Here is a 24875-nt window from a genome sequence, read left to right as displayed (position 1 = left end):
CCTGTGTCGTTGATGTTTCTGTTGTGAGTCTGATCAAAGGCTCCACAGCAACTGGTCTTCTGAGCAGCTCCCTTTGGTCTTTTATCACGGGACAAATTGTGTTAAACACCGCAGACACACCTGATAAACTCATTACAGAGCAAAAGGCTTGGAGACGAGAGCCCCACAGACATGCAGTCTACTGCTCAGTGCTTTGGCGTTAGTTTGTGGATTGTGTCTACAAGCACTGTTCATGTCTCCAGTTGTTCTCCAGCTTTTTTTTTTAAGAGATTCTAAATTGTTGGTTTTTAGGGTGGTTTATCTGCTGCATCTGTAACTTATTATCACTGACGGAACAAAATGGGCCAATAGAAATGCTGCAAAATGACTTGGGATAAAAATTTTTACATTGTTTTTGGAATTAATTGTAATGGAAGACATTTTTCATATATATATATATATATATATATATAGTATGTATGTGTGTGTGTGTGTGTGTGTATATGTATATATAATCAGGCTAAAACACTCCATATAACTTCAACGTGAAGGCTAAACTGCTGGTGGCTGAATAGTTTATATGGAATTATGTAAATATGTTGGTTTTTGTTAAATCACAAAACCTCTGAACTCTAAATGGGCTGTTCTTTCAGCTTAATTTCCATACACATATTGTTGTCTCATCTCCATTTTTGTTTTTTTCAGCTTTTGATGTACTTAGAAAATGCCAGTCGCTCTTTACACTGTGTGTAAATTTCTCAATGAATGGACCAAAAGAAATGGCCCAAAATTACCTGTAAAAAAACAAACAAAAAAAAGGTTTTGTTCTGACAGCAGCTATATATAGTGTGTGTGTGTGTGTGTGTGTGTGTGTGTGTGTGTTCATACTACATCAAACTCATAAAGGGAGGAAAAATCTGTTTTGGTGATGTCGGCACTTTAATTTACTTAGAAACGAGCAGAAAACGACTTCACTCAAAACACCTCTAATAGAACTCAATGGGCTGTTTTAACATCTACTTCAGTTTCTCAACAACAGTTGCCATTACGCCAATAATAGGAGCTCTTTTAAATGATCTCTCTGCTGTCTCTTCAGGTAACTAGCTCAGGACTGCCTTTCTGGATGGGAGCGAAGAGATGTCCTCATCCCTTAACCTTTGACCCTGCCAATGTAAGTCTAAGCCAGGGAGACTCTGGTTTGGTCATTGTTTGGGTTCTCCTGTTGCCCCCTTAGGACAGGAATGCCTGAAATATCTTTCTCACCTGATAACACCTCACCTTTTCTCTCCTACTGTGCACTAAATCCTTATCTGCATCAGACGGTCACTGGTGATAAACTGCTGTAGACAAGACGTTACAGCTGCCCCTCCGAACGCGCGCAGTCGTGTGCTCGGAGTGCCGTTGACTGGATTACATTTTGATGATTTAAGTGAAAATAAGTTACGTCCGCTGCAGAGAACACACTTTTTACCAGTTTTAGTTCAGTTTCTGTTCATTTACTAAGTTTAATATATTGAATAAAATGTAAAATAATTTTTTAAACTCCGGACACATTTTGTTTTTTGTCACCAATATTGATAGATATCAGTGATGACTGACAAGTAACCAAATGGTGTTCAATCAGCTCAGTAAATGATATTAAATGATGTGTTTATGTAATGTTGCATTCCCTTTTACTGTTGAGACTGTGGCTTTTTAACAGACCCATCAGGCCGCTATACAACAAATTATCCACTGTGCAAATATTGAGAAAAGGCATTTTAACCTGAAACAGTCACAATCACCAAAAATAATGGTTACACGATCCTGGTGGGACAGAGAAATGCTGCCAAACATGCAGTTATTGGACTTCAGTCTTCAGCCTAATGCAGTGTAATCATGAAATTGCAGCTGTAGCCATGCTGTAGTCATTATCTACTTTTATGGCCTTTTGTTTTTTACACTACATCAATGTTATCAGAGTTTCAAACATTGACTGAGTCTGTTTGAGTTGTATTGGGATTTGAAGCTGCTGTTCTGTGTCTGTGAATACTCGCTGTTGAATCTGTTATTTCCTGTAGGCCAGAGCCTCCCATCTCCTCCCTCTTTGTGCCTCTGACATACAGCCATGCTTTCTGTCAGACAGCATTTTCCCCCGTGCCAGCCTTTCGTACTTGTGTGTAAACACACTCCAAACGCACTGGCTGCCTTTCTTTCACTTCTGCCAGCTGTAGTGTAATTATTTAGATTTGCTTTGCACTGTTGAGAGATGGTTTATAGATGTTTACATAAAGACCCTCGCTCTTTTACCTTTGCAGACCACCCATATGGATTTTGTAGTGGCTGCGGCCAACTTATACGGGCAGATCTACGGGATCGAGGGTTCGAGGGACCATGAGGGCATCCAGAAGATCCTGAGTGGGGTACGTGTGCCGGAGTTTACCCCCAAATCCAGTGTGAAGATTGCTGTGACGGACGAGGAGCTGGCAGAGAGCAAAGAGAGGAAGGAAGAGGGTGAGCAAGCGGGATGTGGAATGTGAAATAAAAAAAACACTTTGCCAAAAATTCAGTTTTCCTTTTTACCCCAAATGTAGTTCATGAGACACGTTAGATGCCCAAAGTTTCCTTTCTCAGATCTGCATTTTGCTGTGAGGCTAATGGAGCTTACAAGTAATAGAAGCTTAAACCCCATCGATTAGCATCCCGCATGACTAAATCACACACTTCCCTCAAAACGCGTCGAGTCGTTGAGAAATCTCAAATAAACGGTTGTGTTTTCTGACACTGTGCGACTGGTCAAAAGTACAGAAATTCAACTTCAGAAACCACGTAAGCGTCAAGACGTACATTTGAATTTTTGATAAATGATTTAGCTTCTCTCTGTTGTTGTCTGCAAAAGTTTGAATGCCCTAATAAAATTCAAATCAAAGTGAAAATAATTCAACTCATCTTCAACAGAGAACACACTTAAATTTTATTGCATAATTTTTGTTTATTTGCTGAGTTAATATTTTGGATTTAACTCAACATTATATTGGTAATTTTTCCCAGTATGTATTATTCAGCAAATAAACAATAAATTGTGCATTAAAATGTGCAGAGGTGTGTTCTCTGTGAAGGATGTGTAACTTATTTTCACTTAAATCAACAAAACATGAAATTTGACCGGGGCACCAAACCTTTTACCTACAACAATACATCTTATATTTTAAGTGTGAGATGTATGAGCTCAGTGGTCCAGGGCAGCGTAGAGACTTACATGTGTCTTACATTTTGGTCAGTTTATCATCCGTTTTGTCGAACGAAGGAAATTGCAGACTTCTGCAGCCGTGTAAAGGCTGCCAAATAGCCCATGAGAAATGCTGTGTGTACTTACGAAGTGTTAATAATAATAATAATAGTCATATTTATTTATATAGCAGCTTTCATACATTAAAAATGCAGCTCAAAGTGCTTCCCAATACAAACTAAAAATGGAGGAAAAAGAGGAAAAATAAAAAGAAATAAGTAGCAATAAGTATATATTATTAATTACAATTAAAAATAACCTTTATTTAGCTCTTGTGCTCAAATGAAAAATAAAAATCGAATGAAATGGATTTATTTATTTATTACATTTATCTAGCGTGACCATCCCTACTCTACACTTGTGCTAGGTGATCAAGTATAGAGTGAAAAACTTTGTGAATCTCACTGACCTCTCCATCTTCTCAGACAAAGCCAAGTTAGAGGAGCTGGAGCTGAAGCTCTTGAGCCTCCAGCTGCCTAGCCAGAACTTCCGGATGGTTCCGCTGGAGTTTGAAAAGGTAGGTTTTCTCCTCAGTGCGTGTGATGATGTATCTCTGCATGTACAACATTAGACACATTTGTATCAGTTCTGCTGCTCACAGACAAACTGGCGACCACCACCAGGTAGGAGGTCTAACAGACCCACAAAACTGTGCCTTAACCATCCACCCTCAGACTTAAGAGTTCACTGACCCTTATCCAACTCCATCCCTAAGTAGCCCTAACTGAGTACAGAGAACAGTACAGTCCACTGTTTAAGAGCTGCTTTAAAGACCTCCAGCCTCATGGTGGTTGCTTCTCAGAAGGAGATCTAGGAAGAAAGGAATCTCATGGAAAGCTAGAGGAACTTCGGTTTTTGAGTTGGGATCCTCAGTTGCCTGTGGTGGAATTGTGATGTGTGTGTTTTTCTTCTTTGAAGCAGCAGAGAGATGGCTGACCAGACAACCACACACTTCCACACTACCCCAGGACAGCACATTCCGAACAGTCAGCCTTTTCCAATCATAGATTTTTGTTGAAAGGACAAAATGGCTCTGTTGTTGACCTCTGACCTAGACAAAATACCAGAACAGTAATGACAGTGATCCATATTGTGATTGAGATGTACCTTGCAATATGGTGAAAATACAATATATTGCCAAACGTTTTCACTCAATCATACAAATAATTGAATTCAGGAGTTCCAGTCACTTCCACAGCCACAGGTGTATAAAGCCGAGCCCCTCGGCCTGCAGACTGCTTCTACAGACATTAGTGAAAGAATGGGTCGCTCTCAGGAGCTCAGTGAATTCCAGCGTGGTGCCGTGATCGGACGCCACCTGTGCAGCAAGTCCAGTCGTGAAATTTCCTCACTACTAAATATTCCACAGTCCACTGTCAGTGGGATTATAACAAAGTGGAAGCGATTGGGAACGACAGCAGCTCAGCCACGAAGTGGTCGGCCACGTAAAATGACAGAGCGGTCAGCGGATGCTGAGGGGCATAGTGCGCAGAGGTCACCGACTTTCTGCAGAGTCAATCACTACAGACCTCCAAACTTCATGTGGCCTTCAGATCAGCTCAAGAACAGCGTAGAGAGCTTCATGGAATGGGTTTCCATGGCCGAGCAGCTGCATCCAAGCCTTACATCACCAAGCGCAATGCAAAGCGTGGAATGCAGTGGAGTAAAGCGCCGCCACTGGACTCTAGAGCAGTGGAGACGAGTTCTCTGGAGTGACCAATCACACTTCTCCGTCTGGAAATCCGATGGACCAGTCTGGGTTTGGCGGTTGCCAGGAGACGGTACTTGTCTGACTGCATTGTGGCGAGTGTAAAGTTTGGTGGAGGGGGGATCATGGTGTGGGGTTGTTTTTCAGGAGTTGGGCTCGGCCCCTTAGTTCCAGTGAAAGGAACTCTTAAAGCTTCAGCACCAAGAGCTTCTGGACAATTTCATGATCCCATTTTTGTGGGAACAGTTTGGGGACGGCCCCTTCCTGCTCCAACATGACTGTGCACCAGTGCACAAAGCAGGTCCATAAAGACATCCATAAAGTCTGTTTCCATTGACTTGCATTAAAAGTGGAGTATGTTATGTTTTTTCCATTTTTCCAAGTTACCATTATGGAAATACAAGGTTTTCTTCTCACAACTGCGGTGCGCATTAAATGCATATGCATGAGGAAGACTTTTTTCAGCACCCATACACTTTTTTTTATTTTTTATTTTATTAGTTTGCTCAAATGTAAATCAAGCGGAGTATGTAGTCAACTGCACTTCCAATTATTTCACGTTTTATTCCATCATCCCTCAACATCATATGTTTGATGGTAGGAAATGCATTTTGAGTTCATGGCCTATAAACTGGGCATTTAGGCTCGTACACCAGTTTTGTACACAACACGTGGCCAGAATGCACTTAAAAGGGCACAAAAAGCTTAGCACACTGACCCTGAGTTTTTGTTGATGCTGCCTTTAACTCCTTAAAGTCCTCCTCCAGTGTACTTGGTAGCGATTCATGTTCACATATAAATTAATCAAATGGACCAACATGTGAAAGCTTTCCAAGTGCTGATGTTTCCTATCACTGTCTAAAAGAAGCTCCATGCTGCCTTTATTGTTGGATGCACTGTAATAGTTTCTGATGGAACATGCGCACACATTCAGAATTCACATCACTACAAGCTGATTATTGATCTGTTTCATCAGAATAATAATAAGGGATTACTGACATGTCATTTGTAACTTGCAAAATGTTGGCTTATGACAAAAACACACTACAACCTAATGAGAAACGTCCATCTTTGGTCGTGCACATTCTTTATGTATCAAAATAAATGTGACAAAAGCATTAATCACATTATTACAGGACGAGAGTAGATTGAAAGGCATTTTTGTTAAAGATTATAACTCTACACTTTTGTTGAGTGACATGAATTTCTTCTTTAATCAAAACAACATTGAACAACATTGTGATTGATTATAGGATTACATTTCTTATTGCAACCAAAGGTGATATCAGTTAATATTGTGATAACAATTAGTTGTGCATTATTGTGCCTGGATTTCTATTTGTTTTCCATTATTTTGATCTTTCATACTGTGCATGACTTCAGAACACCCCAATATCTGCCTTTCTCTGTCACCACATACATTTACTGTCCTTTAATCCCAGTGCTCTCTAAAGATGAAAGGAGCCCTTGTTCCTTTCATAGCTCTTCATACATTAATACAGCATAGCGTGACAAAGTTTATGAACTTGTCTGTACATGCATGTTGACATGTATTAGCTCCCATGTTCATGGGTTGAACGTATGTGTGCATTTATGTATGTGGGTGGAACTCAAGCCTAATCCCTTCTTCAATGGTAGCACATTCTTTGGTCACTCGCGTGTTGTACCTGAGTGAACAGTGGAAGAATGAGCGAGTCTGGGGCATTCCACAGGCATCAAATTGCAGGATTACACTACCTCATACCCTCATTCATCACGCTCTTTCACCCCTCACTTGCCACAAAGCCTGATCGAGTTGCCAATATTAAATACATCATCGTGTATTAAGTATGCCATTACTGTATTTGTGCCCTGTAAACTGTAATACAGCAGTTTTACGGTCTGTAGCACATCTATAAAACATTTTATACACACTAGTAAATAAGTGTGTGACAGCAAACATTTATTCACTGCTCGTTTAAAAAAAAAATGTATTTATTGATTTACTTCATGCAAACCAGAGCAAGATACTGGTTTTTCCATGTGTAAATGTAACGGAACTTTTAAACCTGCTGAATGGTGTAATATCCTTTAATTTCATATTTAATGAACTAGCATAGAAACGCAACTATGCTCCATAAATATGCTCGGTGTGGCAGGTGGATATTATTCCTATACAAAAAGTCACACATCAGTAACAATGCCGTTATGTCTCAGGGAAAATGCTAAAATCATGGGGGGAAATCTGTCTCAGCTCTCGTTTATCAGGTGAAACAAGACTTTTCAAAGAGCTTCAGGTTAAATGGCTTTGGAGCAGAAGCCTTCAGGCTAACTGGCTACAAACATTCTGACAGTACAGTTTGTCACATTCACAATTATGTTCTTTCTTACTAGATTAATTATGGTTTTGTTGCCACATCAAAGATAATGAACTACAAGGGTGATTGTAGGTCCCATTAGCCCCTCTGTTTTTCCATCTCATCCCGCTTAAATGTCATTTATTCTCAAATAGGCCTAATTCAAATTCCTTGGATTTTATTACCTCTCTTTGCTTTTTCTGCAGTGCTGCAGCAAAACGATCATTTGAGTTCAATACAAACTAAAGGAGCTATTCTATGTGTGTGCAATAAAACTTGGACTTATTAAGGGATTAATCAGGTTGTACTCCACTGATGTCTAAGCTGGCTGGCTAACATCTACATATTCTCTAAAGTTTGTTTGTTGACTGATGTTGTGGTCTTTGCTTAGGCAGTAGACCCTGATGGCGTGAATAGATCACTGAATTAAGGGCTTCTTCTGTGGCTGTTTATAGGTTATCCTGCTCCTGCTTAAAAAGTAGGCAGGTCAACACATTTGATTGGCAAGTAGTTAAACAGGAGACAGCAGTTTGAGGGAATGTAAAAAACAGATTGCACAAAACTGACATATAATAATAAAAACCACTGTCCATCTCCTAACACTGTCCATCTCCTAACACTGTCCATCTCCTAACACTGTCCATCTCCTAACACTGTCCATCTCCTAACACTGATCACATTCTCAGAGCACCTCAACTCATTCTGACGTTACTAAAAAGCATTCAACCGAGAACAAAACCACAGACACTGACGTTACGTGACTTGGCTTAAAATCTACACTAAAAGGCTAAAAAAAACTTCCCATGTCTCCGCCCCTCTTACTAATCAAATGTTGGACAGTAGAGTTTGCAGCATTTCCATGCTAATTAGCCTCTAATGGCCTTGACAATCAGGGCAAAATGACTGCTGAATAAAGTAGATCTTTGGGGGCTGAGCCCCCCTAATGTTAAAATCCTAGAGTTGTTGTTTGTATACTCTAACCGCAGCCTTTACTGAACTGTGCTTTAATAACATTAAGCTTCTCGCACGCTGTAACCGCACTTCCCCCCACACCCACTTCAGTGTTGCAAGACATCAAATCTACGCGTTCTCTCTGCATCGTGTGCGTCAGGCTCCAGCCCTTGCTGGCCAAAGCACTTCAGACTTCAGCACACTGTCTTATTAAACACACCGGATTCAGCTCATCAGCTAATTAGCAAGGCCTTCATGAACTTAAATCAGAGGGTTAGATGGGAGCTCCCCAGTTTGACATGCCTGCTCTGCATGTTTGTATGTTTGGTTTGATGGTTGGTACAGCATGATGGGTAATACTGCTGCCCTCAACATGGATCCCTTCAGTTCTGCTCTAAGTCTGGGCTGGGCGAAAATGGAAAATCAGAGACAGGGAAGAAAGCGCTGTGTAAATAAGTGACGGTCTCCCCAACAAAACATTCTACAAATTGAATTTAAGAAACAATAACATGAGCTCCACATCGCAGTGAATTTCCTACGTCTGAGCCTGAGAGTCATTTTAAAGGTAAATATTCTTTCAGAACTTTTTAAAGTCACAATCTAGTCGCTGAGTTTTGTTGTTTGTTGTTACTGTTGAAGAAAGTTACCCAGCAACACGCTGGTTTTTAATTGGTGAAGAAAATTCCACACAAAACCATTGACCACTATTTACTTTAGTAATCAGGCAGAATATGTAATCAGCCATGCTTCCAAACTTCGTCAGTTTAGTGAAGTCCTCCTTAAAGTGGACATTGTTATTGTGTAATGAGCTCCTGACGGGACAGGCTCACTGAGCACCAACTGGACATTATATGTCTCTGCTCTTTACTATGGACTGACGCTTTGTTTATACATCCAGACAGTGGCATATTGCACTGCCACTTTATATATACAGCCATAAATATTGTATATGGCATTGCCTCTTTTTTTATAACTCCATAAATATTGAATAGCCACTTTTTATACCTCCATAAATATTCCATATTGTACTGCCTCTTTTTTATACCTCCATAAATATTTTATATTGCATAGCCTCTTTTTTATATACATCCCTAAATATTGCATATTGCACTGCCACTTGTTTATACACTCACGCATATTGCACAACTATTACACAATGCATGTTATTGTTTATAGTGTTTAGTCACTTGGTTCATCCATTGGATGTGATGTACACCACCTGCACTGTCACCTGCATAATGTGATTTCACTTAATCTTGTACTGCACATTGTATTTTATGATTAAGTGTATTTTTTTATACATCTCTACTTTTTCTATTTATGCATCTGTTTTATAGCATACAGGTAATAGGTGACTTTCCCTCTGGGAGTAATAAACTGATCCATCCAGAGTGCATGGTGTTTTTTCCCTGCTGCACGTTTAGATTAGTACCTATGCAGAGAATAATATATGTAGAACTGTACAAAATGTCAGTGTGGCTTTGAAAAACAATAATGTGCAAATAAGCAAATTAACTGGTTTTATTCAGTTCAAATACTTTGAAATTAAACAATGCAAAGCAAAATTGTAGTTTAGATGAACAAAAGTTATAGTTTTGTAGTTTTGAACTAAAGAAGAAAACTTCAAAGGCGTTTTCACTGATCGACTCCATTTATACTGAAGGCTAAAATTGTTTAAAAAAAAAGTTAAATAGTTCCTTTTATGTAAACATTAAACTAAACCAGTCATTTCTTTCTCTGATGGTAACAAAGTGTGACTACAATCAAGGTGGATGTTGAGAAGTGATTAAAAGCTTTGTGCAAGGCCTCTACGGGAACATACGGATACCCGTTGGAAGAAGTCAGACGCAGTGTTATGCGTAACGGTGTACGTTGCGGCTGCCTTTTCAAATGTGCTGTCACCTTAGTCTCTGTGCCTTACGGCGAGCGTGGGCGCAATGAGGGAGGGTTGCCAAGTGTACCCCCTCAACCCCCTCCAGTCACATGTCTTTGAAGAATCAGCATGACTGCAGTATGACCTCATATGCACTGTCACCTCAAAGGGGAAATTAAGTTTGGGACACAATGGCAAGCCGGTGACGGAGTTGTGCGTTTATCTTGACATGGCAACAATATAGCTGGCACAGGACGAGCCCACCTTCTGCATCTCTGAATTCAACACCTGTGCTTTCCCACAACTACATCAGGCAGAATGATCATTATTATGGCTTTCTTTGTCACCTGTGCTTTTTCCATGGAAAATCAGGAACAGCTGGTGCTGTGGATATTATGGTAGATAAAACAAACTAAAGGTCTAAACAAACAGGTGGTGGAACTTTTTGTCTGTTGAAAATGAAAGTGGCCTTTTAAACACCTGTCATGTCGTCATTCTGTCGTCTATCAGTCTATAGCTTGTCTTTAACTGATCTGTGATTAAGAGAAACTGTGAATTTCTTCTGTTTCTAGGATGATGACAGTAACTTCCACATGGACTATATAGTGGCGACGTCTAACCTGAGGGCAGAGAATTATGATATCCCAGCAGCAGATCGACACAAGGTGGGAGATTACTGTTAAAGGCAGTCTGCTGTAGTCTACTGCACCTCTCTTTGTCTTTGTGTACAGGGATGCGGGAAGCTGTTTGCAGTGGGGGTTCTGTAACTTCAAGCAGCATAAATGCGACCTCTTGTAAAATAATATGCTATTTTTACTTTTCACTTGACTTTTTAATTAAGATTAAGATTCCCTTATTAGTCCCAAGCAGGGAAATTTCACCTCTGCATTTAACCCATCCATGAATTGAAACACCACACACACACTCTAGTGAGCACACACACACTAGGGGGCAGTGAGCACACTTGCCCGGAGCGGTGGGCTGCCCAATCCGCAGTGCCCGGGGAGCAGGTGGGGGTTAGGTGTCTTGCTCAAGGACTCCTCAGTCATGTGCTGTCAGCTCTGGGGATTGAACCGGTGACCTTCCGGTCACAGGGCTGGTTTCCTAACCTCTGTGACTGCCCCATGACTTGGTTGGATCATTAACATCAAACAGATTGTCATTACATGCTACAATGTGGTGAGAGACAACAGTATTCAGGTTTCAGAACTAGCCTAAATTCTGCACTTTTACTCTGGACACCTTAAACCTGTTGGTTTTTTAGTGACTTGCCCCCGAAGTTGAGGCAGTTGTTGAGGGAAGTGACTTGGCCCATTTTAACGAATATGCAGTGCTGATTTAAACAGTGCCCCCCCCGCAACCCTGACGGAGAAGCGGCTTAGAGGATGGATGGATGGATGGATGGATGGATGGATGGATGGATGGATGGATGGATGGATGGATGGATGGATGGATGGATGGATGGATGGATGGATGGATGGATGGATTTAAAGAGTGCCTGACAACTGCAGATCAGAAATATTTCTTTGTCTAATTTCTGAAAATCTTATTTCAATGATTGAATGTCTATTAATCCTAAACGTAAACCATTTGTATCTGAAGCCTAATGCTTAAATGCTCAGTGTGTATATTGACGTCTCAGACATATAGAGATTCATCAGTCATGGATTTTTATGGCCAATTCTTTTGAAAAAAATTTGATTTTCTGATTGGCCAGTGGCAATTTTTTTTCTTTTATTAATGTTTGAATAGCATATTGGCCATTTTTTATAACAGGCAACAAAAACCAACAATTTTAATTCACTTTTTTGAACAGACACACTGATATGAAACATGGCCCTGATAGATGCATTCATAAGAGCATTTTCATAGGTAACGTGCAGCACTAACGTGGTGCTTATAGGTATGAAAGCATGATTTCTAGCCCTTTTCTGGTAGGCGCCAGTTATTGGCTGAGCGTACAGCGTAGCACAGCTCTTACATTCAGAAACCACATTCTATATGAAGTAAACAGCCCACAACCTTATTCAGTCAGAGAGGTTATAAAACAGGAGTTGAAAGGTTGAAACGTGATTGGAAACCTTGTAATTCTTAACACAGTTTGTTTATGGAGAAAAGGCTGTATTTCAATAAAGAGCCCATCAGCTCTCTGGTTACGCTGCCAACAGAGAAGAGCCCGCTCTTCATCAGGGAGTAGAAAATGCTAGTTTGACCTTCAGTTTTAAGTGTTTAGGTTTCTCCCCAGTCAAAGGAGCCTGGTCTTGTATGGCTGGAGATAACCACCCACAGGCTACCAGGTTCCTCCACTACTCTTCAGAAACAGGCCAACATAGTAAATAAGAATTGTTTATTAAATGCAGTTACATATCCATTAGTTTGATGCTAATGGACATTAGCATATCGCTACTGTACAGAAAGGCTCACACAGTGAATATTTCTGTGAAATGCTAATTGTTTTTGATTGTGATAAAAAAAATCAAAACTCATAAACATGCTGGAATATTGCAGCATGTGTACTGTTGTGTTAGTAGGGTCTGCTGAGGACTACAGGAAAAAACTAGGACTGCTATTAAAATGAATGAACTACATAATATAAAATAACATTTTATTTTAAAAGGTTTTAGTGGGATAGTACTGATCATATTACTCTTTCAAAGTTTCAGATGCTATAAAAGCAAAAATAGTTGAAATGCCATCTTTAATTCCAGGTTCTTTAGAAATTGCCAAAAAACATAATGCAATTAAGTAAATTGCCCATTTGCTGAGCTTGTGTTGTGATTTTATGATTAAATTAATTTTTTATTGTTCAGATGACTGTAAATAATTGTGATGGGCCTGTTGAGTGTACTTTGAAAACTTATTTTTTGTTGAGATTTTTGAAATGCAAAATACTTTTTGATCTGCAGAGCAAACTCATCGCTGGACGCATCATCCCAGCCATCGCCACGACAACGGCTGCAGTGGCTGGCCTTATGTGTCTGGAACTGTATAAGCTGGTACAGGGCCACCGGCGCATCAGCTCATTCCGCGTCGCGTACGTTAACATGGCCGTCCAGTACTATGTCCTCTCGCAGCCTGGCAGGGCTCCAACGTTCACGGTGAGTAAGACAAGTTCCCCTGGTTGGGATGTCCAGTTTTGTCCAAGAAAAGCTGATGACCGACTCTTGAAGAAAAAATGGTGTTTTAAATGAAAAAGTGAGGCCTGGCTGCCTTACAGTATAACTCAACTTAGTAAAGTTAACCGGATGTAAGACAGAATATTGTTCTGTAAACTTACGATTAGAGTCAGAGCGAGTCTTTTTACAGTGTATGCTCTGATATCACATCTAATTAGCGTTCAATGCTGCAAATGAAGCATTTCATTATGTTGCTATGTCTCTTCTCATGCTTATAATTAGACTAGATTGGAATCCTCTCATGCAGGTACATGGCCTTTATGGTAATTATGGTACGATATGAATGATTTTTTGTTTGAGAGAATGGAAAGCAATATAAATTTAAATGAACAAAAGCAACATGTTGTCAGTTCAGAGACTATTCTGATGTAAAATGCCGAGGCAGGACGGTGCACCTTCGTTTAATTCAAACACCATAGATTTTCCACAGCGTTGGTCATGATGTGTCTGTCTAGCCACATTAGCAGGAACATGTTCGAAGACATTTTACCTGGTTTTGGAATTTTTATTTTTTAATTAACTAAAAAAAAAAATTGTAAAGGTTCTGCTATCAAAGAACACCTGGGCGCTAATGATTTGTCTGTATGCAGTTCTGCCTAAATATTGATCGGACAGTTTTCTTTTCAGGACTGTTGTTAAAAGCACATGTTGGTACAGGTTTGGCCCAAAGCTGCTTTAAACTTCTGAAAGGTTTGAGAGTTCGCACCACAACAAGAGAATGTAGATTATGGTGTTATTCACAAGGTAGAACTTCACTTGTGCAGTATTATAAAAAAAAAAAGAAAAGCAAGATCTGAGCTTTGTAGTTAACACGTTATTACAAACTGACCAGGAAAATGTGCTCATTGTGGGGAAAACTAGGCGTCCCCAAACTTTTAACTGTACTTCAGGTACCAGTGTATGCATGTCGCTCCAAGGCAGAGCTCGAGTGCGGCGGACACTCATTCATATTAAAGAAGTATGAAGTAAGAAACCTAAAGGCTGAAGTCTAAACATCTAAATCATTCAAAGGAACCCTCTTCAGCAGCTGCACTCATTGCGCTGTGTGTGTGTGTGTGTGTGTGTGTGTGTGTGTGTGTGTGTGTGTGTGTGTGTGTGTGTGTGTGTGCGCATGCGCGCTCAGCCACAGTCTGGGCCTGAATCAGCCCAGGCTTAAACGATCCCGCTGTTATCCTGAGGGGCTTACAGCATTTAGTAACTGTACACCCACCCACACAGACCCTTCAGCCAGATCCATGCGTTTACTCATTTTAGAGAACTTTGCCTGAACAGAGTGTGTTCACAATTCAGAGACGGAGTAAAGACGTTCTTTCTGGAGCACTTAGACGTGAGGCTTAGATAAGATTAATGTTTAAAACTGGGGTTTTCAGCACTCCCATCTGTGCTTCATGTAGAAAGACCTTTATTGAGTGGAGCTGCAGCCGAAGCCTGCGTGAAGCCACAGGTTGGCCTTTTGAGGAGGAAAAAAGGAGGAGAAGAGGTCACGGTTGATACAATAACACCCTGCAGTTGGCTGTAATGATTTATTAGCCTACAATGATTTTATTTGTGATTCTTTAGGAGAAGATTGGTTACATCATGAAAGCTGGAATTTCACCTCCATTCAATTTGACTATTTTTGATCAAATCTAACGGAGTTGCTTAGACAGCAGTGATATAAAGACATTAAAGACAATTCATAAAGCAAAGAAGATGGTTCTTCAGGGGTTCTTTAGTAAAGGAAAGGGGTTCTATATAGAACCATGGACACTCAAAGAACCCTTTGCATGATTAAAGGTTTTTTCGTATCATGAAAGCATTATTTTTTCCAGATTAATTGAGAATGTGCTTTAGATAGTTCTATATAGAACCTTTTTATAAGGGGTTCTGTCACCAAAGCCTTCCTTTATTGTTACAAGCTTGACATTGTAACAAATAAGAGTCCTTTTTGTGCTATATAGCACCGTTTTCAAACAAGGTTCTATTTAAAGATTCTCCATCAGTCTGAAGAACCCTTTCACAATGCAGTGATCATGCCAAAGGGTTCTTAGTGTCCACGGTTCTATATAGATCCTAAAGAAACCCTGAAGAAGCATCTTTTTCAAGAATGTAGCTTGAGGAAAAAGAGATGGAAGATGAAAAGCAAAAAGGACCCAAACGTTGCTTCAAACATATGTTTAAATGCTTGGAATCATTTGTTGTCAACTTATTTTATATACAACTATGAATTATATAATAACAGATGTAACTCTAGGCAGCACGGTGGCGTAATAGGTAGCGGTGTCTCATCACAGCGAGGAGGGCCTGGGTTCGATTCCCCGGCCGGGTGACCGGGGTCCTCTCTGTGTGGAGTCTGCATGTTCTCCCCGTGTCTGCGTGGGGTTCCTCCGGGTTCTCCGGTTTCCCCCCACAGTCCAAAGACATGCAGTCAGGCCAATTGGACAAGCTAAACAGCCCCTGGATGTGAGTCTGTCTGTCTGTCTGCCTGTGTCTGTCTGCCTGCCCTGCGATGGACTGGCGACCTGTCCAGGGTGTATCCTGCCTTCCGCCCAATGACCGCTGGAATAGGCTCCAGCACCCCCTGAGACCCAGAGGGAGAAGCAGCTTAGATGATGTGTTTGTGTGTGTGTGATGTAAGTCTTATAAACTAGACACCAAAGCATGTTTGTAGATGTTTTATTCAGTGTTTCCAGAGGTTGGCATATATGAGTAGATGATATAGTGTAATGATCTATTTCCAGTACTTTTTATCTACCTCACGTTTTGATCAACACATTTCAGTTAGGAGTCTTCCTCGATGTTCTACAGCTTGGTTCATCTTTCTGGACACATCTGACATTTTCTTCGTTTTTACAGCTTTCTACGTTTCTATTAATTGCTTGAAAACTTAGACTCTCTACTGGATTACGATCACTGAATTCATTTTAATATATTCATCTGCAACTAGACATTGTTTTTATTTTTAGTACTAGTAGTGTCTTCTGTCAGAATGTAGGTCCATGAGACAAAGCTGGAAAAGCTCATTTTAGGCAGTGATAAGTTAGGAATCTCATCAGTGCTGCATTCGTCTCCTGAATCTGATCATTCCAATGAATGGGCTCTAAGTCTGTTATCTTTTGTGTTGTACCATCTTATATAAACATATCATAACATGTTCATGAGTGTTTAAATCAATATTCATAAAGCATGCATGTTTCACATGACATTAATATGGACTACTGTCATTTTTTTCAAAATAAAAGTCCTTTATTTTGTTCCAAAAGTGCTCATGGAACATGCTTCAGTGTCAAAGCACTTAATGACCAAACAGAGAAAGTGAGGTCATTTTTATTTTTGCTGACCAGAAATAAGGTGTTTCTGGAAAATAATATACTGCTTTTAAATTAAAGAAATTATTTATCTTGAAAAAGAATTATTTATTTAGAAAACGTGTCTCAGTACATTTACATAGAAGTCCATAGTAATATAATGTAAACCATGTAAACTTTATTAATATTGATTTAAACAGTGTTTACATATAAAAGGGCTGTCTCCAAACTATTGAGAGCAGCTTACTGAAACAAATGGAGAAATTGTGTGGAAAGTGCAGAGTCGAAAATTGTAAACGATTCCAGATCCAGATGTGTTTGTAAGCAGAAGAGCAGATATTTAATTAGGATTAAAATGTAATGAGAGCCATGTTTTCATTATTTGACACAAACAGTCAAAAGTGCAGAGTGCACCATTCATGGGGATGCAGGTTGGGCTCCTGGGGGAGGGGGGAGAAGGGGTCATGCCCGATGAAGTAATATATCAGTTGCCCACCTTCTGGAGGAGGAGGTCCCCCACCCCCTGTGCAGAGTCAGAGATCAGGGTCTTTTTTACCCAAGGGGACAGGCGGTGAGCTGGGCTTTGAAACACGCCATATTGAGTTACTAATGAGAGATGACAACAACCTGGAGTGCCATAACTGTTTATTCTGTCTCTCCAAAATGGTAACAGCAAAAGGAAAAACAGTTATTATTGGACGTTTATGAAACAAGATTTTATTCCAAGTAATTTCTGACAACTTGTACTGTAGATTGTGTGTGTAGTAAAAAAAACAACAACAAAAAAAAAACGTTAGTGTATAAATGCTCAGATTTGTAACAAACGATCTGGTGATTCACAACAGAATTAGGAGTAGAAACAGAATTAGGCCTAAAATGAGGAAATAGAAACAGGATTAAAGTTAGGATTGGGATGGAATTAGGGCTAAGATTATGAATAGAAACAGGATTAGGGCTATAATTAGGAACAGAAACAGGATTAGGGTTAGGATTAGGAATAGAAACAGAAATAGAGCTAAGATTAGGTATAGAAACATAATTCGCTCTAAGATTAAGAATAGAAATAGGATTAGGACTAAAATTAGGAACAGAAACAGAATTAGGGCTAAAATTAGGAAATAGACACAGGATTAGAAACAGAAGTACAATTAGGGCTAAGATTAGGAATTGAATAAGACTGGGGTAGAAGATGATTAAGATTATGAATATGAACAGAATTAGAATTGGTATTGAATTTCTATTCAATATTTAATTGGTCAGGGTTAGGATAGGGTCAGGGTTAAGTTAGGGTCAGGGTTATAGTGGTCTTCTTGAATGTAAGTCAATGTAAGCACCTATGAAGTCTGTACTGTAGGCTATCAAAATAGGGTTACCCAAATTCTCGTTCCATTTGAAAGACTTGCTTTATTATCGGTCATAGAGACGCTGTTGTTTTTAGGCCTTTGAATGTGCACTTCTCTTCTAGCCTTCCATCTCTCCCTTTCACTCCCTCCAGCACTCCCTCTGTCTTTGTTTCTCTCTCTCATGTGTCTGGCAGCAGTCTGCTCTCAGGAGGGAGGAAAACTTTCCACACGTGGGACTGGTTAAGCATCGGCCAGAACACACTCCACATTAGCACACTGATACTGTTTGACTGCAGTCACTTGGCAGAGAGAGGGAGAAAGAAGCAGAGAAGGAGGGAGAGAGAGAGAGAGAGAGACCTGAGTGAGCGCCCAGGGATCCTGCAAGGGCAGCATTTTTCCAGCTATATTTCTATACATTTTTCTTCATTGGCCCTGTAGAAGTTGACTTATAAAAGAGAGAGAGAGCGGAGAGGCAAAAAAGAGAGACTCCAAAATGAGAGAAGAGAAAAGGGGACTGTGAGAAATAGAGCAGAGAAAGGTATCGAGAGAGTAGAGAGAGCAAAAGAGAAACAGCAAAGAGACAATGAGAGAGAACATGAGAGAGAGAAATGAAAGAAACAATGGGAGACACCAGAGAAAGAGAGAAATATGAGAGAGAAGAAACCAAAAAGAGAGAGACACCAAAATGAGGAGGAGACAGAGAGAAACAGACCAAAAGACCAAAGAAAGAGACCAAAACGAGAGCAAGCGAGAGACGGAGAAAATGTAAGGCAGCTTGTTTGATTTAGTGCGATTTTGGTAGTAAAATAGATACAAATAATAAACATTCAGATAAACTGCTGTCTGAACAAAACTCTCTGCGTTTCTGACGTTTTTCAGTTGCCATGATTTGAAAATGCCTGTTGGTCTTTACATTGTATGTAAATTTCATGTTGAATGGACCAAAAGAAACGGCCCAAAATGACCTGAAAAGACGTCTGGTTCCATTGACTTACATTAGAAGTAAAGTGTGTTTTTTCTCTCTCCTATAAAGTCACCATTTGGAGATACAAGGTTTTGTTTCTGACAACAGTGACAACAGAGTAGTAAAACATAAGCAGGTTGTTTTTTAAGAAAGTTATTGGTATGCGAGTTCAGCTTTGGATACACTACACCAGTGGTTCCCAGCCCTGGTTCTAGAGGCCCACTGCTCTGCCATGTTAATGTTTTCTCTGCTCCCACCACACCTAATCCAGCTCTCCAGCTCATTAACAGCCTTACTGAGTCAGTGGAGTATTAGTGGCCCTTCTGGACCAGTGTTAAGAACCACTGCAGTACACAGCTGAGGTCAGATTATGGAGTGACTCTCACACGTTCCCACATATTTTTGCAGATATGAGGGAACACACGCTATGCAGCTCGTAAAATGTTGCTGACTGAACTGAACTTGTGCTCTCCTGTTTCTAGAAGTTGCAGATAAACCAAATGTGGTGCAGCTTGAACAAATAAGTGCTTTCTGCCCAGATAAATGGCTTTACACATCGTTTTCTCAGATGGCCTACACTTTTATGGGATGTTTTTTTCAGTGTTTAAAGTTCTATATAGAACTGTTTTCTTCACTAAAGAACCCTTTGCATGGTGGACAGTTTTTCAGAGTGATGAAAATGCTGCAGTTTTATATAGAGCCTTTTTGGAAGGTGGTCTATATGGGGCCTCCAAGTGGCGCAACTGTCTAAGCATCGGCCCCATCATCAGGAGATCACTGGTGATGCTACAGCAATCTGTGTCTGGGGGTCCAAGAGATCAAAATTGCCCTTGCTGTCTGGGTGGGTATGTTGCCCCTTCCCCCATCACCCAAACGCGATGCCAGTCAGCGCAGACGTAACAGACGTGTCTGTTAGCTGACGTAACAGATGTGGTGGTTGGTGTGTTCGGCTGTCCAGTGACGTTGCATGAGTGGCAGTTTGAAAAGATGTGGTGTCTGGTTTCGCAGGTCTTGGAGGAAGCCTGTGTTGGCCTTCGCCCTCCTAGTGCTGGTAGTATCAAGTGATTGGTGGAGCCATGACTAGTGGGTGGAATTGGAGATGACTAAATTGGGGAGAAAATTGGTGGTTCTGCATAGGACCAAAAAGGTTACTGGCTTGATATCATGATAATAGAAGAACCCTTTTTAAGCTTTGGATACACTACACCAATGGTTCCCAGCCCTGGTTCTAGAGGCCCACTGCTCTGCCATTTTAGGGTTTTCTGTGCTGTATAGAACAATTTTAAAAGGTTCACAGCCATCTGCAGCACATTCTCCATCAATCGTATCGGAAGAACTATTTTAATCATGCAAAGGGTTCTTTAAGTGTTCCTGGTTCTATATAGAACCATTTTCTTTACTGAATAGCCCTTAGAGTATTATTTTCTGTTAAGATTGTAAGAGTTTTGCGCAGTATGCATACACTACAAGAGCATTTGTTGGACAATAGACATGCTGCTGCTGAACTGCAGTGAGAGATGCTACCACCATTGTCATGATGAGATTTATAGGACAGTAGACAGTAGACGGATATTTTCAGCATCCTGTTTTCTCTCGAGGATGTCCTCTCCAAAACAGCCCCCTGCTATTTTCTGCACCTTCAGGAGAGTAAATCAAAGATGTTTTTGAACCCATACCAAGTTTATAGTGACTGCATACAGACTGCAAATAAGCAAATTGTGGGTGATTTTTATATGTAAATAATTTCTAAAGTGGCTCTATACTGGGCAGTGAAACTGAGACCGTGTACAAAACTCTCTGACCCTCGTAAGCGGTATGTTTTTGTCAGTGTACACATGAAGACCTCTGCCGCATTAAATCATACACAGCGCCGCGCTTTTCACATATACACATTCTCTGTTTATCTTAGCTTCCCGGGCTGTAAGAGCACGTATAAACTTACACGTGTGTTGTGCTGAAAAGGTCCAGTAGACTGTGTAAATTATAGAGATCAGTTTGATGTAGTGGTGATTCCAGCCTTTTGGACTTTACTCCAGACCGTTTCCCAGTGTGTAGCAGGGTGGACACCGTGGGAATGTAAGTGTCTGTGGGAGATGAGCCATCCTGAAAGGCTTTGAGGTAATATTCAGACGTCCTGTAGGTCCCAGGCTTGCTCACTCTGTCACAGCCGTCACTGCAGAAGGCTGCAGGTTTCTGGTGAATAGTTACTTTTCTTTTTTTTAGCAGACTAAATTTCCTTACAGTCTTGGGGAGTTTTGTGGGACCGGGACCGCGTCCGCTCTCACTGCAGCTGTGGAGATTTTCTTGTGACGTGACGGAGTTAGAAGTGGCAGCACTCGCCCCAGACCTGACCTGGCTTGTTTTGGCTAGTGCTCAAAAGAGGCCCTCTCACCTGCTTTATCCTTTTGCCTTTCTTTTTCTGCTTTCCTAACCTTCACTTGTCTCATTAATAGAATATATAGCCCTAACATATGGTAAAAAAAAATAATGTAAAATGTGCCATAACTTATGTACAGGTCACATTTTACAGTTTATGATTCATTCATTATTTAACATAATGAATAAGTGTGTGTGTGTATGTATGTATGTATGTGTATATATATATATATATATATATATATATATATATATATATATATATATATATATATATATATATACACTGTGTGTGTGTGTGTCTGACCCAGTTTCTTCTGTTTTTTGCTAATTTGTCACCTTTAAATCATCCTACTAATTTTAATATAAGGTCAAATCAGTCAGTGCAGCATTTAAATGATCGTCCCATTTCTTAAGGATAAAGATTTATTCAAAACCTCTACCACCCATGTGAAATTGTCCCTCGACATAACTAGTTGTGCCACACTTGGCAATTGCAACTGCAATCGGACGCTTGCAATAACTTGCAATGAGTCTTTGAGTCTTTCACATCACTGTGGAGGAATTTTGTCCCACTTTTATTTGCGCAATTCTTATTTGGCTACACTGGAATGTTATCAAGCATTAACTGCTTTTTTAAGGTTCTACCACAGCATCTCAATGGGATTCAGGTCAGGACCTCGCCTTGGCCACTCTTTTGAGTCATTCAGAGGTGAATCCGCTTGTGTGCTTCAGATTATTGTCCTGCTGCAACTTCACTGGATTTAGGTCACAGACTCACTGACATGGCAGACATTCACCTTAAGGATTTTCTGATGGAGAGCAGAATTTTTGGTGTCAATTTATGACAAGTCATACAGGCCCTACAGAAGCAAGGCAGCTTGAGGAAGTCGTGGGGGTCTACATGTTTTTGGCAAATGCAAGATGAGCATTGGTGTTCTTTTTGGTCAGCAGTGGTTTGTGCCTTTCTGCCATCGATGCTACTTTTGCCCAAAGTCTTTCTTGTTGTTTACTGGTGTACATTGGCCTTAACTGAGGCAAGTGAGATCTGCAGTTCTTAAGATGTTTGTCTGGGGTTTTTTCTGACCTCCTGGATGAGTCATCAATGCACTCTTGGTGAAAATTTGGTAGGCTGGCCATTCTTGGTGAAGTTCACTATTGTTTCAGGATAAATGCTCTCAATGTGTGGTCTCTAGCAATGGTTTTGTAACCCTTTCCAGACTGGTCCGTTTTAATTACTTTATATGCATTTGATTCTCTTTAGAAGGTGGTGCATTATTATTATTATGATATTTTAAAATGTATTTATATCTTCAGTAGTCCAATAACATTTTCATTCTGTGAATGCAGAGATCTCATGAGTCTGAATATGAAAATCATGTGGACATGAAAATATGGCGAACACAGTTTCCAAAGCACAATGCTGGGGGGCTTTATACCCCTCTTGATTTTGGGCATGGTGATCTTAGGCTGCTTCCCATTCTATTTGTCAAAGCTTGGCAATAACTACTGCAGGTTAAGTTGGAAACCTTAAGCCTTGGCTTGTCCAAACACATCACACGCTGTAGATAAAACCGCGTTCTGCCCGAGGCATGCTGAAGCAACGCTGCCATCTGCACAGCTACATGTTCAAAAGCTATGCTGTTAAACCTGTTTAATACTCATGCAGATCTTGCTGTGCCTATAGGCATCAACACCAAGAACTTGTACATCTAAGCCACTTTGTTTAAACATCCTTTGGGGCACTAATAATTCATAAGAGTTTCATATTCAAAGCTGTTTTCATATCTGCAGCAGTGCTTATTGCATATTTTCTCCGTGAAGTCATTATATATTGTTCAAGGCTTGAGGGAAATCACACCAAGACGTTATTACTGCAGAGAAAAGTAGCATGTTTCTACTTCATTTTCTACTCAACTCTCCTCGTGGTTCAGAGCGCCCAGATGTGGAGATATTGTGCGTATTATGTTTCTTCAGTGGTCTGGATTTCTTTTCAGAGATTGTTTTTCCCCTGTGTTATGGTTTGTTGTAGAGAAAACTGGGACAAGTTCTTAATAACCCTCTTGGGTGCAGTTGAATGAAAGGAGATCAGTGGGCAGAAGGATGTTGTGGAGGTTTTGAAGCATAGATGTGGGCAGTGATTGACTACATGTTCTGATTTCCCAGGTGTACAATCAGATGGACAGAAAGTCTGTGGTCTTTCCTGTGTCTTGAGCCATGAGCCTCATTTTTCTCAACATTCATTCATTATTTACCTTATTTACCCTCTTCTGTATGTCCTCCATCTGTTTTTGGCCTTGAACGATATCTCTGCAACCTGTTTGTCCTTGCAACGTCCTGTCTGCATCACTCCACTCCTTCTTTCTCAGCTTTCCCTCTCTCATATTCAAGCAAAGCATATTTTAATAGAAGGAAAAAACTCTCAGCTTTTATGTACCTCAATATAATGACCTACTTCTTTTGGGGTGTTTTTGTCCCTTTCTTTATGAAATGAGGTTTTCTTAACACAACGATAATATATAAGTAAAGTCCAAGGCCAGACCAATACATTGGTTTGTCGACAGTATCGGCTGATATTGAGAAGCTACAGTTTTATCTATAGTGATAAAAACATGCACTATATTTCCAAAAGTATTTGCATATGAACTTGACTGACATCCCATTCTTAATCCATAGGGTTTAATATGATGTCAGCCCACCCTTTGCAGCTATAACAGCTTCAGCTCTTCTGGGAAGGCTTTCCACAAGGGTTAGGAGTGTTTATGGGAATTTTTGACCGTTCTTCCAGAAGCACATTTGTGAGGTCAGACACTGATGTTGGACGAGAAGGCCTGGCTCACAGTCTCCGCTCTAATTCATCCCAAAGGTGTTCTATGGGGTTGAGGTCAGGACTCTGTGCAGGCCAGTCAAGTTCTTCCACACCAAACTGGCTCATCCACGTCTTTATGGACCTGCTTTGTGCACTGGTGCGCAGTCATGTTGGAGCAGGAAGGGGCCGTCCCCAAACTGTTCCCACAAAGTCGGGAGCATGAAATTGTCCAAAATCTCTTGGTGCTGAAGCTTTAAGAGTTGCTTTCACTGGAACTAAGGGGCCGAGCCATCTCCTGAAAAACACCCCCACACATGATCCCCCCTCCACCAAACTTTACACTCGGCACAATGCAGTCAGACAAGTACCCAGACGGAGAAGCGTGATTGGTCACTCCAGAGAACACGTCTCCACTGCTCTAGAGTCCAGTGGCGGCGCTTTACTCCACTGCATTCCACGCTTTGCACTGTGCTTGGTGATGTAAGGCTTGGATGCAGCTGCTCGGCCATGGAAACCCATTCCATGAAGCTCTCTATGCTGTTCTTGAGCTGATCTGAAGGCCACATGAAGTTTGGAGGTCTGTAGTGATTGACTCTGCAGAAAGTCGGTGACCTCTGCGCACTATGCCCCTCAGCATCCGCTGACCGCTCTGTCATTTTACGTGGCCGACCACTTCGTGGCTGAGTTGCTGTCGTTCCCAATCGCTTCCACTTTGTTATAATCCCACTGACAGTGGACTGTGGAATATTTAGTAGTGAGGAAATTTCACGACTGGACTTGCTGCACAGGTGGCGTCCGATCACAG

The 24875-nt window shown here is 40.7% G+C and overlaps 1 protein-coding gene across 2 annotated transcripts in view; it reads left to right on the top strand.

The window, feature by feature from the left end:
• The window catches only part of uba7 (ubiquitin-like modifier activating enzyme 7), a 97428-nt gene that overhangs the window by 27906 nt on the left and 44647 nt on the right, over positions 1-24875 (top strand). The window contains exons 17-21 of one of the 2 annotated variants that reach the window (XM_037534743.1): positions 1076-1150; positions 2277-2472; positions 3673-3764; positions 10688-10780; positions 13022-13213. In XM_037534743.1, the coding sequence (XP_037390640.1) occupies positions 1076-1150; positions 2277-2472; positions 3673-3764; positions 10688-10780; positions 13022-13213 (648 nt within the window). Of the gene's footprint in view, positions 1-1075; positions 1151-2276; positions 2473-3672; positions 3765-4168; positions 4436-10687; positions 10781-13021; positions 13214-24875 lie in introns of those variants that run through there. The other variant, XM_037534744.1, reaches the window with a different exon arrangement.

Source organism: Pygocentrus nattereri, chromosome 26 (genome assembly GCF_015220715.1).
Source record: "Pygocentrus nattereri isolate fPygNat1 chromosome 26, fPygNat1.pri, whole genome shotgun sequence".
NCBI classification, from domain to species: domain Eukaryota; kingdom Metazoa; phylum Chordata; class Actinopteri; order Characiformes; family Serrasalmidae; genus Pygocentrus; species Pygocentrus nattereri.
The sequence above is the reverse complement of the archived record's forward strand: the minus strand, read 5'-3'. Positions and strand labels throughout refer to the sequence as shown.